General features: G+C 46.0%; 1 protein-coding gene across 1 annotated transcript; it reads right to left on the bottom strand.

Moving 5' to 3' along the window:
- Window positions 1-8,280: 8,280 nt before the first annotated feature.
- Window positions 8,281-12,825, bottom strand: LOC128325688 (uncharacterized). The gene is made up of 2 exons (XM_053251341.1): window positions 12,611-12,825; window positions 8,281-9,065 (listed from the first exon to the last, which is right to left on the bottom strand). Exons 1-2 carry the CDS (start codon window positions 12,624-12,626, stop codon window positions 8,452-8,454), a joined length of 630 nt encoding a protein of 209 aa, XP_053107316.1. The 5' UTR covers window positions 12,627-12,825; the 3' UTR covers window positions 8,281-8,451.
- Window positions 12,826-16,219: the final 3,394 nt, after the last annotated feature.

The raw sequence follows: 16,219 nt of genomic DNA, 5'->3' as shown, positions 1-16,219 counted from the left end.
ATCTATGGCTATCGTAAATCATGAATTCTCCCATGTTCTTAAAAAGTATCTTAAATTATATCACAAATAAGGATCCCTTATGGACTCCTTGTTGGAGAAAATATTATTCTCTATGATGGAATGAGAACAAAATATAATTAAATTTCAGCAGTGGGAAGCCTTGTGTAAACCTAATGGTTATTTGAAGAGCAAAGGATTGGTTTACAGTCTGGTTTCTAATTAGTTCCTCTGGATATATCAGACTAGAGTTCCCTGTGTGGTCTTGTATCTATAAAGAAATCCTACACTGAGGGAACATTGTTGCCCCCAGTATTTCTTCTAGTCCATTGTGTTGCTAATATTTTATTGAATTTAACAGATTAAAAGATATATCAGCAGTACAATCAGAAAAGAGATCAGTTTTGACATTTATTACTCCCTCCTCCCTTGATGCTCTTACTCAGCCAACATTCCCCAGTGAATTTCAATCAATCTGAAAAAGATATAAAAAGAATGTGAGCCTAATGGGGGAAAAACAACAACTATTAGATTCAGCACATAAAGAAGATTCCTGCTGAAGATTAACTTTCAGTTCTAGAAAGGGTGGTTAAATGGCACTGAATTTTTCTGATTTATCATTCTAGTAATGCATGATTCATTCTTTATTTGACAAGTTTAAAAGGTCTTCTTCTAACAAATATTCAAGCAGAGCACAGTCCATGGTTTCCAGAACTGCAAAAGAATACACTTTGCCATGACACTGTGGTCAATTTTGGACATCACTTTACTGGTCCATGAGATTAAGAAGTGGATGCCCCAAGAGCATGCCTGTCTAACATCCTCCGTGGATGTCCTGACAGCCTCCTTCTTGATTGCTTGGTGGTGGTGGTGATGGTGCTTAGGGATGTGCATGAACCTTTTATGGACCTCCGAACAGGTTCGAACACTGGCCGGTTCGAAGGTGTGTGTGTCTGCCTTTAAGGGCGGGGGATGGTGCACTTACCCCTCCTTCCGCTTTCCCTCTGCTTTCCCCCTGCTTTCCACTGTGTGCGTTGGGTGTGCGCATGACATGAGCAGTGCATGTGCGTTGATGCACACAGGTGCATCGAGCACTTCCAGTTAATTCTTATAAAGGGGGCAATGGGGTGACAGGGAGGTATGCTGCCTCCCCAATGGACTTTGAGAAAACCGAGTGCCGATGGGGGAAAAGCGGAGGGAGGGGTGAGTGCACCCTCCTCCACTCTTAAAGACAGACACTCCCCGCCTTCAAACGGAGCCCGCCCGATTCCATGCACATCCCTAGTGCTGTCCATCCAAATGATCATTCTACATGTGCTCCAAATACTTTGTACACATTGTACTTGTATACACATATTTGGAGTGCATGTAAAGGGGACTTTCAGATAAACAGCCCCTCACAGATGATAAAGGGACATACTGGAAGGATGTTGGGATGTCCACGGAGGATGTCACAATAGGTATGCTGTTGGTGCATCCTCTTCTTAATCCATTGGGTGAATGCTCTAGACACATCTCCTGTTTAATTGCATGTTTGCTACATGCCCACAGTGGCACACACAGGCAGTTCTGAACCATCCAGCTTATGTTGTGCAGCATTGTAAACCATCATTTTAAAGATGCCTATATATACAAAAATCTTTGGAAAATCAGTGAGAATGAAATTTCTTTTTGTTTAAAGAAAGGCCTAAATGGAAGGTCAATAGATGAGAAAGTTATTGATTGAAAGACAATTTTCTATTGTAATGATGCTGTGACTTTGCAAAGTTACTTTGCTTTGTAGAATCCCCTGATGGAGTTTTGCCCTTCCAAAATGGAAGCCAGTAACTGACTGAATCTTAGCAATGATGGCCAATATAAGTCAGGTTTATTAATGGATCCCCTGCTGAATCTGTACATCCAAGTAGGCTTTCTTGGCTTCACCTATATAGGCTATTCTGATCATTAGATTGGGATAAGGGACTAGGCATGCAGCATCCACTAGACAGCTGGCACAGTCAACATAAATAGTGGTTAAAAAAACAACACATGACCAAAAACTATCATTTTAGTAAGAAAACAACTACAATGTAACTCTACTATAACACATAAATTTTATAATGTATCAGGAACATGTTGTGGCACTTGACCCAATTTACTATTTCAGTATAATTCTTGATCAGAGAGTGAATATTGTCAAATAATATATTTTTACATTTTTATGAGCATGTTTGATATGTATCAGTTTTTCTGTCTCTGCCGTGTGCTATACTGTTATAGTACACTGTTATAGTACTGTTATAGTAAAACTCCTTTCCTGCTACTATATTTGATATCTAGTGCCTTGTGCATATCTGCTTAGACAGTGCTGATCTCTTTGGAAAGGCTGGGGAATGACATTTTCTTGTGAATGGGCAATCGGAACTGACAGAACCAGCCATCTGATTGGGGAGTAAGCATGTGCAACTATACGGTCATCATGTGTGCAGTTCACAGCTACACAGAGAGAGATCTGAATTAAGGCTCTGCTGACTAGGCAAAGAGGGTCCTTTCAAAGTGGTGATTCTTATGCATAGCAAGAGATGCATAGTAATTAAACTGTGTAGTTGCACAAGAGCACTCTTGTGCAAACACATTTACACAATCAATGGCCATTGGAAATAATAGCTGTTAATCACACAACTGCATTTGTGCTATTTCCCATGTTTGCGCAAGAGTGCTCTTGCTCAACTGTTCACACATTTTGTTAGAGGCAACATTGTAGGTATGTCAGTCTGTGATCCAAAGTAAAGTACATGTATGTATGTAATAGAACCCATGAGGCAACGTGGCAAGGCACCTGCATACAATAATGATCAACAAAAAAAATTTCTATATCCTTTAGGAGTCCATATAGCCACCAAATCCATATCCTTTCAAAGCAAAAAGTCCGTATAGCCAGTGCCATCAAATCCATGACAGTGATCTTCATTTCAACAAGATGTCCTTTTCGAGTGGGTGAATATTCCAAATGTTGCTCTCTGCCTGCACTGGTATATCCTTGCTTTGTACGTCAACCAGTGTATTAATTACCCATGTTAACTGGGCAAGGAGGTAGTTTTTGAAGTGGTGTTTCTCTCTTATATTTAGTAGAGGGAGAGAAACTGTCCTTATTTCAGTTGGCATAGCATCTCTACAATGGCTTTTATTGGTGTTGCCTGTTTATGAGTCCTTATGTTGGGGGTGGTGGTGGTCAGGGAAGGTTTTTAAATTTTATTTATTTTATTTTGCTAGGTTAAGAGGCTCTTGGTTTAGTTTCTCCCTCGCCAAACACTGGATGACACAAGCCCTATTTAGACAGTATGTTGTACGAGTATACAGATGTGTACACGTTTTTTGTCTGCATGACTGTACATGAATTCATTTTAAAACTGAACCTGGGTACAGGCCCCTAAAATGCAGGGTACATATAGGAAGTGTACTTCTGTACATGTGTTCAGCATAACATGTGAATAGCTGTACCTGTGTACAGATCTGTACCTGTGCAAACTGTACACTTGTATGAGTATTCAGCATAACAGGGCCGCCACTGTGCTGAACACAGGTATGGCAGTATGCTTCCTATCTGTACCATGCACTTGAGGGGCATGAGCTTTTAAAAAGTGAACTCAGGTTCACATTTTAAATGAATGCAGATACAGTCACTGTGAACCGCCCAGAGACACATGTGTGGGGTGGTATAAAAGTGTAATAAATAAATAAAGGGGCCTCTCTGCTAAGTTAGCAGGGGTTAGGGTTATGGTTTAATCCTTTTAATCCTTTCAGTAAGGATTTGTATTTTTCTGTGTAGTATGAAATACTGTTCTTACTTGACTGGGATACAGAATTTCCCTCCAAAAGGAATTCACAATCTCATTTGCTTTTCTAGTGTTTGTTCAGGCCACATATGAGTCTGAGCACAGGTGCTGCAACAGCAGTCTGTTGCTCATTAATTTGCAAGCTGCCAAGATAACTACCTATGAGAGGCCAAGAACTCAGCTGTACACCAGAAGGCTCCAGTAATTTGGGGATTACTCTTGGGATATTGGTAAAAGAGGGGGAGCTGAGAGCTGCTTCAAAATGTGAATTACTACAAAGAGAGCAGTTCCATATAGAAAGAAATGAAAACTGCAGATTGACACATAACAATCTCATACTTCTGTTTCAGTGCATTAGAGTCTTTTGTTGCTTCCCACAGGCACACAACAAAATACATGTGATAATGGCCCCATATTCATACATTGATAAGGATTGTTTTGGGACACTTTCCCTCACAGAAATGCTTTCTGGAAATCTATCACACAAAGAGGCTGTTCACACGTGCAGCCAAGCCCACTCTTGGCTGCGCATGTGTACTGCCAGGAGGTGAGTGGCTCCCAGCAGTGGCACAGCAGCAAACCCATTTAGGGAGCCTGCCACTTAGCCAGAGTTAAGGGCACGGGGGCACCCTTAACTTGGGCTAAGAGCTCGTGTGTTGGCACCACATGGTCACAGTCAGCACTAGGGGGGATCTCCAAAATGCACCACATGAGTGTGCAGTGCATTGTGGGAGTTCTGGGTGCTGGGACAACGAGTTTGTAAAATTTGTAAACGCGGAAATTATATGAGAGAGAGAGAGAGAGAGAGAGAGAGAGAGAGAGAGAGAGAGAGCGAGCTCAAAAGCTTTCTTTCCATTGGAAAGTAGGCCAAACTCACACATGTAAAGCACGCTGAAGGGAGAGGAAGTCCTGCTCATGCATGCCCCCCACCACTCATGGTTATGATGAGGCTTCTCTGAAGAGGGCCAAGCCATCTCTGTGATGGAGGCTGTTATCACATTATAAGTTATAATGTCTGATGAGGGCTTAAGTGTTTCATTCATGCGTGGTTTCTCTCTAAGTCCCAGATAGATAGATAGATAGATAGATAATATTAATAATAAATAAATAATGCTACATAACATAAATAAATACATACATAACTTTATTTCTGGCCACCTCATAACAATAGATAAGATGAAGCATTTGGCACAGAATTTGTGTTACACACAGTTCCTTTAAAAAAAAAAAAGCAATGGAAACTCGGACTCAGATGCACACTTGTAGTTTCTTTACTACATACAGTAAATCAGAGGAAGACATCTCATATGAGAAAACAAGGACACAACTTGATTCATGACAAGACTAAACTGTTTAATTGTTTTTATCCTATAAAATTATAATACGATGCCTGTCGTGCTTTTTCCAATCTACTTTTTCCAAGTAGATTTTCCAAGCTACTTCTCTGAGCACTATCTGACTAAAGACATTAATAGAAGGCATATCAATATTGGGACAACATTTAGATTTAGATTTAAACAATGAATCCTCTCTAGAACTCTGAGAATATCCAAAAAAGGCTTTAAGTTTAATCATTCTTATCAATTTAAATATATCAATTCTAGTTTGAAAAGACTTGTATTTAGCCATAGGTACATAACCTATGCCATAATTAAGCACTTCTAAATGTTCCCGAGACAGATGTCTGTTTGATAAGTTGATCACTAAGCTTTTCTCCTTCCCCTTCGAGAGTGCCACCGAAAATCCTGTGTCGTCCTTCTTTTCACTGCTCTATCCAATCTACCCCTACCTCATGACTCCTCCCCTGAAGTAGCTGCCGATTCCTGCAGATTCAGGGTGTGGCAATGGGTAGCCCTATTGCCCCATCTTTGGCTAATCTCTTCATGGAAGATTGGAATCCCATATTATTTGCAATAAGGATAACAATCCATTTTTTGATAATTTGCTTTTGTATAAGCGTTTCATTGATGACATTTTTATTATTTTTTCAGATAAAGAGAAGGTCCAGGTGTTTATTGAATGGATTAATCGCATTCATGAAACGATTAAATTTGAAAGTCATATAAGTTCATCCAAAGTTTCATTTCTGGATGTCTATATACATATTGGATTTGACCATCGTATTTCTGTATCATTGTATACCAAGGAGACTGACCGTAATACATATTTACATTATAGATCATTTCATCCATCTTATTTAAAAGATAATTTATCTTTTGGGCAGTTCCTCAGATTAAAAAGAAACAACACCCTGGACTCTGATTATAAGAAATCTGCCAGGACGCTTGAGGTACAATTGCTGAATAGGGATTATCCTTGGCATATTATTAAGAGAGCGAGACAACGTGCAGATAGCATTCAGAGGAGATGTTTATTTCAGACCAAAGATAAGTCCATACCACGCAGGATTACATGAGGATTGAATTATTCTTTACTAAGTAATAAAATTTAAAAAGTGGTTCTCAAATATTGGCCATTGGTTAATATTATTCCAGGTTGTGAGGAACCACTGCTGATTGGCTTCAGGAAAAATAAAATTTTGTTTAACTATTTGATACACTCTGATATGCCACAGGAGAGTTCAGTTATGTCAAGGGTTAAGGGCCATTTCAAATGTGGGACGTGTGCTGTGTGCAAGTTTTCATTGCCCACTAAAGTCTTTCAACACCCTACTGGTAATTATGTTAAGCCTTTGGAAGATTTCTCCAATTGTAATTCTGCTTATGCCATATATGTTATTATGTGCCCATGTTTAAAGCTATATGTTGGCTGCACCATACGTCCGGTTAAAAAACGTATTTTAGAACATTACTACAGAATAAATAATGGAGTATTAGAGGCACCACTCACAGAACACTTTTTGCTAGCTGGTCATCAGCCTGATGACTTTAAATTTGTAGTGATTTCCACCTTTAGAAAAGAAAAATTTAGATACTGTAATGTTGATGCAGTAAGATGGTTAAACAGACAAGAATCGTTTTATATACACAGATTAAATTCCCTGTCACCTTATGGCTTAAACACGAATTTAGACTTCCTGTTTTTTGTAATTGTGGTGCCCTAATTAAGCGTGATGAGTGCCAGATAGTGGCTGATTAGGAGGTTCAGCAGCTGAGAATGACTGAGAGTGTTATAAAACTGGAGTAAGACAGCTTGGTCAGTTCATCCGAGCAGGCTTGATAAGACTGGGTGTCAGCTTGGGCAGCAGTTTGTGAACCGTTGCACCTTTTGGGCAATTATCTTTGATGTAAACATATGAATTTCAGTACGTTGTATAAATGTTTTCTCTCATGTTTTGCAAATGTTTTCTTTTATGTATGGTTTGTGTTTTGTATTTATAAGGACTTTGTCTAACTCCCTTGGAGAAATTTAAGAATGTTTGGATACAACCTACACTCCCTTTGGAGGAATTGAAGAAACATTTTTGGAGGATATTATGAAGAACTCTATACACCAGGGAGGATGTAAAGTTTATCATGTTTGGGACATAACAATTGTTCTTTCACTTCTGAGGAAGCTCATTGGGAAACAAGGACTTATCGCGAAACCTTGTCAAGTGATTCATGTATATTCAGTGTTTTACTATAATAAGTGACTTATATTAATGAAATGATTCAAGAAGTTCCATTCATATGTATATTGGCATTGTTTCTATTTCTTGCATTGGGTGGTATTTTTTTCTTTGTTATTTTGAGTAGTACCACTCTCCCCTTATATTTTTTCATTACTGCCTGTGGGCAGGCAATATGAACACCATTTCCTGATGATATAGATGAAAAGGAAAAGTAGATTTGAGAGTCATCAGCATACTGATAACATTCAGCACCAAAGAGCCAGCGTGGTTTAGTGGTTAGAGTGCTGGACTAGGACCAGGGAGACCCAAGTTCAAATCCCCATTCAGCCATGATACTTGCTGGGTGACTCTGGGCCAGTCACTTCTCTCTCAGTCTAACCTACTTCACAGGGTTGTTATGAGGAGAAACTTAAGTATGTAGTACACCGCTCTGGGCTCCTTGGAGGAAGAGCGGGATATAAAATGTAATTTTTAAAAAAAAAAAAATCTCCTGATGACCTCACCCAGCGTTCTCATATAGATATTAAAAAACATTGGTGACAGAATGGATCCCTGAGTGACTCCATATAACTCCATATAACAGCTCCCATTTCCCCAGACCCCGGCCCAAGAAGACACTTAGACATTCTTTATGGGTAAAGGGCCTCTCTTTATTAATTAATTAACAACCAGCAAAGGCGAACTGAACAGTGGGTGATGAATCACCAACGAAACAGTGCGGGCTCCTAGGCAAGGGCTAGGATTACCCTCATCCTGCCCATTGCCACTTTGGGCGACACACCCTGGCTCCGGAAAGGGGGCAGGCACGCCCTGCCCTATTCCATCAAAGCCAACCACCCCCTTAGAAGAGGGGACCTGGACAGCTCCCGGTATTCACCCCCCCGGACTGCGCAGCCCAAAGGATGGTGAAGACCTGGAGCAGGTTTCATGGCCATCAATTACTCCCCGCGCCGCACAGGCAACAAAGGAGCGATTAACCAATCCACCTTTAAATATCCAAGGGTGCTCACCGATACTATACCTTGCTTACCCCTCAGCCCGCACTGTTACCGCCACCCAGGGAGGTTAGCCCACGCTTGACCTCCCTGCCCCACCACTGCCCAAAAATTCAGCAAGCCTCCTCTGTATGTTACCTAAATATAGATCACAACCAAGCTCCGAAAGGTGAACCCCATCGGCACGATATAACTCGGGAAGACGAGCCACCACATTAGGGTGGTGTATTACAGCACCACCGGCAGCTATCACAAGTTTCCCAATTGCGGCTGAAGCTTTGCGCCTAGCCTTTTCTAGACAAAGCCCCGAACGGGCATTCCGCCACACCCTACGCTGCAGCCAATTAACCCAGAGAATAAGCACCCCGGGCATCCATTCCTGCAATAAGGACAAATCAGAGGAGGCCTGCTGAACAATAGACAGGCCAGTCCGCTTGCCTAGGTCATTTTCCCCTAAATGCAAAACCAAGATGTCGGGCGGGGAAAAACTATCTAAGTGCTCCCTAAGTGCGGGCAGTAGCTGGTTCCAGAGCATCCCACGCATGCCCAACCAGTACACAGCAGCCCGTCTTCCAAACCCAAGCTGGGATCCCCAACGAGACGTGCTAGCCCGCTTGAAGGCCCAAAAGACCAGCGAGTGGCCGCACAACAGGATCCGTACTGGAGCCACCGATCCCCCAACACCTGCCAAGGGAAAAAACACAATCAATAGCAGCCGAAAAAAGCCCGCTGTCAGCGCACATAGCGTCTGACCGCCACGGACTTCCACCTCCCAATCCTCCGAACCTCCGCTTCCTGGAGGCCCAACCTCGTGGCAGTAGTAGCTGCCCCAATGCGGAAAGAGTGAAGCGTAATTCCCTCAAGGGGAATCAGGGCCGCGCTAAGGGCCTTTTTAATCACTGAAAGAAACTGATACTGGGTAAGAGGAGTCCGATCCGAATGCGCGAACAAACACCCCCCAGAGTCCGGTCCCAGAGCCACATAGGCTCTGAGGGCCGACACCGGGCAAATTTGCCTATCCCCAGCGGCCGCCAAGCGAACCGTCTGGCCCCTCCCCCGCTGATCCGTCTTAGAGCGGCGAAGAAAAAGCTGCGCCTCTTCTCCTGACAATGACAGGTCGGAGAACTGCAGACAACGGTCACGAGGGGAAACCCTGCTGCGCGGGAGCAGCTCCCCGGGGCGAAAGGCTCCGAAAAAAGCCACTAAAACCGCAGCCCGGAACAAAGACACCTCCCAAGAATCTGCACAGCACCCGGCTAACTGACTGAGTGTAGCGGTCACCATATCCAGGGTAAAGGGCTGCCTAGAGTCTCCAGGGCCAGGGTCAGCCCTGGCCCAGCCCTCCAGCATGCGCCGCACGCGAGGGTCGGAGGAAAAATCACCCACCCCCCTCACCTGCGCCTCAAATGCAAGGGCAGCTAAATAACCACCCAGGGTGGACACGGCCCGTCCTGCTCTGCGTAACGTGACTAGGAACTGTTGCAGCTGACCCACGGGGACCGGCCAAACCTCAGGCAAACCTTCAGCCCTTCGAAAAAGGGCAAAAGCCTCAAGCTTGGCTGCGTAGCTAACTCTGGTGCCAGGCGCCAGAGACGCCGCTATCGCCTGCTGCGCCTCCACCTGCCAAGCTGCCAAAGGAAAGCCGGCATGGGGTCCGGGTGCAGAGAAGCCTCGGGAGCTAACGCTCTGAATCTGTCCACCTGGAAACGAGACAGAGCGTCAGCGATGTCGTTCCGAATCCCCGGCACATGGCGGGAGCGGAACAAAATGTTGGCCCGCAGACACTGCAAAACTAAAGCTCTGACCAGAACCATAACCCTAGGGGAGCGCGAAGACTGAGAGTTGACAACCTGCACCACTGCCTGGTTGTCGCACCAGAAACGAACTGAGGAGTCAGCAAACTCCTCAGCCCAGATGTGAACTGCCACCACTATTGGGAACAGTTCCAAAAAGGTCAAATCCCGCGTTACCCCGCGTTCAAACCAGTCCCGAGGCCAGGGAGCAGCACACCAGCGGCCCCTAAAGTAAAGCCCAAAACCTGCACCTCCAGCAGCGTCCGAATGGACCTGCAGATCAGCCTCTAAAAGCTGCTCCTGTCTCCAAAAAGTAACCCCATTGTAGCCGGCCAGAAAGGACTCCCAAAGGGACAAATCAGCCCTGACCCCTTCAGTAACCCGGACCCTGTGATGGGGAGCGCGCAGGCCCATTGTCAAGTCACAGATCCTACGCAGAAAGGCCCGACCAGGGGCAACAACCCTGCAAGCAAAGTTAAGATGCCCCGTTACCACCTGAAGCTCCCTAAGGGAGGCTTTACGGGCCCGCCCTAAGGCCCTAAGCAGCTCCACCAGCACTAGTAGTTTAGCCTGCGGGAGTCTAGCACAACCAGCAAGCGTATCAATCTCAATACCCAAGAAGGAAAGCCGGGTAACTGGCCCTTCAGTTTTATCCTTAGCCAGCGGTACCCCAAGCTCCTCCGCCAGCCCCATAAAGGAGCGCAACAAGCGGTGGCATTCCCCTGAATTGCCCCTACCGACAAAAAGAAAATCGTCTAAATAATGAGCTGTAGATTGAAGGCCCGCCCTACGCCTGACCGCCCATTCCAAAAAAGAGCTGAAAGCCTCAAAGGCGGCACAAGAGATCGAGCAACCCATTGGCAAGGCCCGATCAAAATAGAACTGGCCAGCAAATGTGAAGCCCAGCAACTCAAAGTCGTCCGGATGAACGGGCAGCAGGCGAAAGGCGGATTCAATATCACATTTGGCCAAAAGGGCCCCTGGGCCCTGACCCCTAACTACTCTGACTGCCTCATCAAAGGAAGTGTAACGAACCGAACACAAACTATCGGGTATGCCATCATTGACAGACAACCCTTTGGGATACGAAAGGTGGTGAATTAACCGGAATTCACCAGGAACCTTTTTTGGAACCACTCCAAGGGGCGAGGTTCGTAACCGGGGAAAAGGAGGGGCATCGAAGGGGCCTAACACCCTACCTGCCACCACCTCCTTAGTAATCTTCCGTAATACCACATCCTCCTTGCCCACCACAGATCTAAGATTACGAGGACTCCCTAGCCCCCGGCGTGCAGAGGAAGGAATCCGGAAGCCATCCCGAAAGCCCAAAAGTAGATAAGAGGCTGCCAACCGGTCAGGGTAGTCCATCAGCAAGCGCTCTAACACGTCAAGCCTGATGGGGCTGGGGCCCCTTACCCGAAGGGGGTGGGGGGGGACCACCCTTCCGATTGTTTCCAGGCCTAAACTTGGACCCGGGACCACCAGGTTTGGCTCGGGAGCACGATGTACTGGGGTGCTTTGCTCCGCAAAAACCGCATGCGTGCCTGAAGCGACAGGGGGAGTGAGAGCACTTGCCGCTGGTGTTATACTCCCAGCAGACCAGATGGGGTTGAACCCACTGCTGGCCCGCCCCCGCTGCGGCCGAAACCCCGGAAGGCCTGGACAACAAGTGTCCACTATCCGAGCGGTCACCTTCAACTGGGCGAGCTGGAGACATGATCACCAGCCATAGTTCCTGCAGAGGTGTATCCCACGGCAGAGTGGGATCCAAAGCTGCCCTCATACGGAAACTCTCATCATAACGGATCCATGAAGATCCAGCAAAATCTGAGACAGCACGGTGAATGATATCCATATACTTCAGGAGAGCCGGGCCCCGAGCCGGCTGCGCCTGAAGTATCACGCCCATGTAGATAGTAAAGCCAGACAGCCAGTTATTCCATGTTTTTTCCACTGGCTTTCTCTTGGTGGCCTCATGCTCCTTGCAAGACTCACCCTCCTTATGTTTAACTTCTGGTTCCCTAAACAGAAGACTAAAGATGTCTACATACTCCCCCTTGAGAATCTTTTCCCTGGTAGAAGGCAACAAGTGATCCCCTAGGGGAAGGCCCATGCCCCCGTAGGGGGCGTGCTGGGCCGAAGGCAGAATCCCCATTGGGTAATACCCAGGCCGATTAGCGGCATTCTGCTCTGAAGAAGGAAAACTGGGGGAGGGGAACGGGCCACTCGCAGGCCGCCCGCCCAACCATACCTGCTCTGCTGCACCCTGTGTACCAGCCGTGACCCCAGGAAACGCCAAAGGAAAACCCATACCCAAGTGTTGTGTATAGGGGGACCAGTAGGAAGCTGGCCCCCATCCACCCATGGCAGGAATCGGCCAGGGAACAGCAGGCCACTGGCCGGTGCCGCCGGGAGGTGTCGGTGCTGCTGGCTCACCCGGAACCAACGGCATAGCCGGATCTGCAGGCGGATGTCCAACCGAAGCGGCAGGCACAGGCAGCGATGACGCAGGAACATCAGGAGCCGGGTCCACGGGAGATGGCAGCACAGGAACAGGCGGAGCCGGGGCTGGTCCCTCAGGAGCAGAAGGCGCTTCCGGCCCCCCGGGGGGGGCCAGGCCTGATGGGTTCAATCCTCTCTCCAGCGCCTCCAACCTGCTAGAAACAGACGTTAGTAGCTGACTCCTGGCAGACCCCCTGGTCCGCCGGGGAACCTTGGGAGGCGGAACCCCACCCCCGCCAGAAGGCCCGGCCCCCGGGTCAGAAGGAGCAGCCTTCGCCTTCTCTAGCGCCTCCATACGGGTGATTAAGCCACGAATAAGAGCCATTTCCTCATCTTCCTCCTCTGAGGAAGAAGGAGGGGGTGCAGGCCTCTTAGGCGGACGAACGGGACGCCCCCCTTTCTTTTCTTTCGCCTTACGGGGCATCACAGCACACAATACCAGATAGGAGTAAAAAATAAACACAGACAAAAAACCCCCCAAAGCAAGCCCCCAAAGCCCAGAGGAAGACTTGTAACCACAGGCCTGCAAAGGCCCCAGCAAAATCAGTAGCCCAAACTAGGAAAAGCCACCAGCACCTTCCCAAAACAGGAAAATGGGGGCCCCCGGAAGCCACCCGCCCCCGCACCGGACCCCACACCCTGGCTTGTCCACCCCCCAGTGGCTAAGGGACCCACAAACCCAACAGGCCGAAGCCCAGAAGCAAAGAAATACGCCGCGACGAGAAGGCTCCACCGGGCCGGAACAACCCCCGCAGCTGCAGCCGCGCCTCTCCGGGGCTACCCCCGACAAGCCCAGAAACCTGTTGCCGCCGCGACGGAACCACCGCCGAATGCCCCCACGCCCGCATTCGGGCGAAACCCCCCCCCACTAGAGGAGAAAGGAGCTCGACTAAAGAGCTCCTCTCTCGCCGACAATCCAAAAGGACTGGTCGGCTCAGAGCGTGGAACGGCCGTTTTCGGCCGAAACCACGCCCACCAAGCCCGGCCAGCCAATCAGGACCCTTCTTGGTCCTCGTGCTGAGCTGGGCTGGGGAAAAGGACCTCCCCGCAGCACGAGGCAGAGGGGAGGGGAACTTTTGAGGAGCAACTGTCACCAAACTCCACCATCTGGAATCTACCTGAGAGATAGGAGTGGAACCACTGCAAGGCAGTGCCCCCTATCCCCAGCTTCCCCAGGCGACCCAGAAGGATACCATGGTTGATGGTATGAACACCGCTGAGAGATAAAAAAGAACCAGCAGAGTCATACTCCCTCTGTCGATTCCCTGGTAGAGGTCATTCATCAGGCCGACCAAGGCTGTCTCAACCCCATAGTCCGCTATAAATCCAGTTTGAAAGGGGTCTAGAGAATCAGTTTCCTATAAAACTGCCTGGATCTGGTCGGCCACCACCCTCTCGATCACCTTGCCCAACCAAAGGAGATTGGAGATTGGCCTATAACTATCCATATAACTATTGCCTCCTTCAAACATGGAGGCACCCTACCCTCCTTCAGCAATGCATTTATGATATTAACCAGGCCACCTCCAACAATCTCAATATAACAACAATCTCTATACAAGCTGCCTTGGTCATTCTTCTCTGAGTCTCAACACGATCACCAGCCATGCCACTATGAAGCTTCCCAAGGGCAATCAGATAACCATTTGGATCTATGAGCCTTGAGGACTGGACCATCCAGATTGATCCCTCACCCAGAGGTTAGGAATAAAAACTTTACATGGTGATAGGTCCATAACATAAAATAGAAAGGGATTTTACCTATTCATCACATCACCCTTTCCCTGCATAGTACAAAAATATCAAAAAAGTGTATGTCTATGTGTAAGGCCAAATATTATTTGAGATAGACACAGGGTTGTCATGAAGGCCATTAAATCCTGAGGTATACCGAGATTGCCCTGGCATTTACAAAAGGCATCCAGTAGGTTCTGGAATCCTCTGTAATACAACTAGTATAAGGTCTTCTTCAGATTCTGTGAAGGCTATGTATCACAGGCTCCCTATGTTTGCATTTACTGCAGCTGCTAACGTCATTAAAATTCATCCCTTTGTAGTAACTTATTTTTATTTCATACTCCTCAGCTAGTGACTAAATTAGCGGCTTTATAGGATTAATTTGTCGAACTATACCCATGATATGCAGGAGGGAAGTGACTTTTGAGAAACAAAAGAAAAAGAATGCAATAATTGAATAGAAAAGGCTGCATAGACAGATACTGCGCAAAAAGCTGATGGTCTGAAATATAAATACTTTGGGAGAATAACTTTAATTGATTTTGTGAGGGACAATTAAATTCTGGTCAGTAAATGTCTTTTTAAAAATGGCATCCTTCAAGCTATTAATCTGGCAAGATTTCAAATGCCTTTCTGCAGGGATTTTTCATTGCATTCTCCCTCAGGCTTCCCAGTTAAAGGCAGGCTGAGGTTTTAAGGAAAGGCTCTATCCTTTCTTTGTTCATAGTGCAGGTGTATCCTCAACTTACATTGATGGATAGCAAGGAGATTGTTGTGAGTTTGGGGTAGTGAACTGGTTCACTGTTGTTTTGTCAGTTATCACAGAGTAACAGATGAGAATGCTTGGAGAATGTTTGGCTTAGAAATCTAAACTATGCTGGATGGCCGACATCTGACTAAAGCTGTATGCATGCAATTAAAAGAAGCACCCATGCAGTGGCTATGCCTCTGCTTCTGAACTGTGGGGAACTTGTACATGTGTGGGGTTTTTTGATGATCTCCCCTTCCTCTAGAAGTGCTGTGTGTGATGCAAAAATATGACCCTGAAGCAGGGGTACCCAACCTTTTTAAAACAAGTGTACCCCTTCTGTCACAAACCTTCAGCGCAGATACCCCACATAAATTTTTAATGTGTGTGTCTCTCTCTGATGTAACTTGTTTCTGACTTCCAAGAAGGATCTGTGATCTTCTAGTTCCATCCAATTCCACCTATATATTTGTGTATTGTATTTATTTATTTACGGTCTTTGACCAAATAATACAAAACATTTACAATTACAAAAAAGAAGACAAAGCATACTTTCAGTAAATTTGGAACATTAAATAAAACCATTTGATCACTTAAAATGGAGTACATGTACATATTGTAGCTTCCCAGAAGCCTTAGAAACTCTATTCCTTTGAGGGCCGTAATTTTAAGGTCACATAACAAAACTTGGCCACTGTGGCAGAAGCTGATGTATCCTTATCATCTAATAAGTGCATTACCACAAGGTCATCGGCTTTTCCATTCAGATCTTTTAATAATTGACCAATTAATTGATGCCTTATGTCCTGATATATAGGACATTTCAATAAAATGTGGGCCATAGTTTTGACCGCCTGATTGCAAGGGCACTTCCTTTCTTCATAAGTTAATTTTGCATATTTCCTATATAGTAAAGCCAATGGGAAAATGTTAAACCTAGCTCTAGAAAAGGCCCATCTAAATTTGCTTAAGGTGATTGTGAATAAGCACGCTGCTGGAGTGAAATCCGCCTTAGCATAGATTGATTTATAGAAAAGCGGTAAGATGGCCTTCTCAGT

This window comes from Hemicordylus capensis, chromosome 5 (assembly GCF_027244095.1).
Source record: "Hemicordylus capensis ecotype Gifberg chromosome 5, rHemCap1.1.pri, whole genome shotgun sequence".
NCBI classification, from domain to species: Eukaryota; Metazoa; Chordata; class Lepidosauria; order Squamata; family Cordylidae; genus Hemicordylus; species Hemicordylus capensis.
This window is presented reverse-complemented; position numbering and strand designations above follow the sequence as displayed.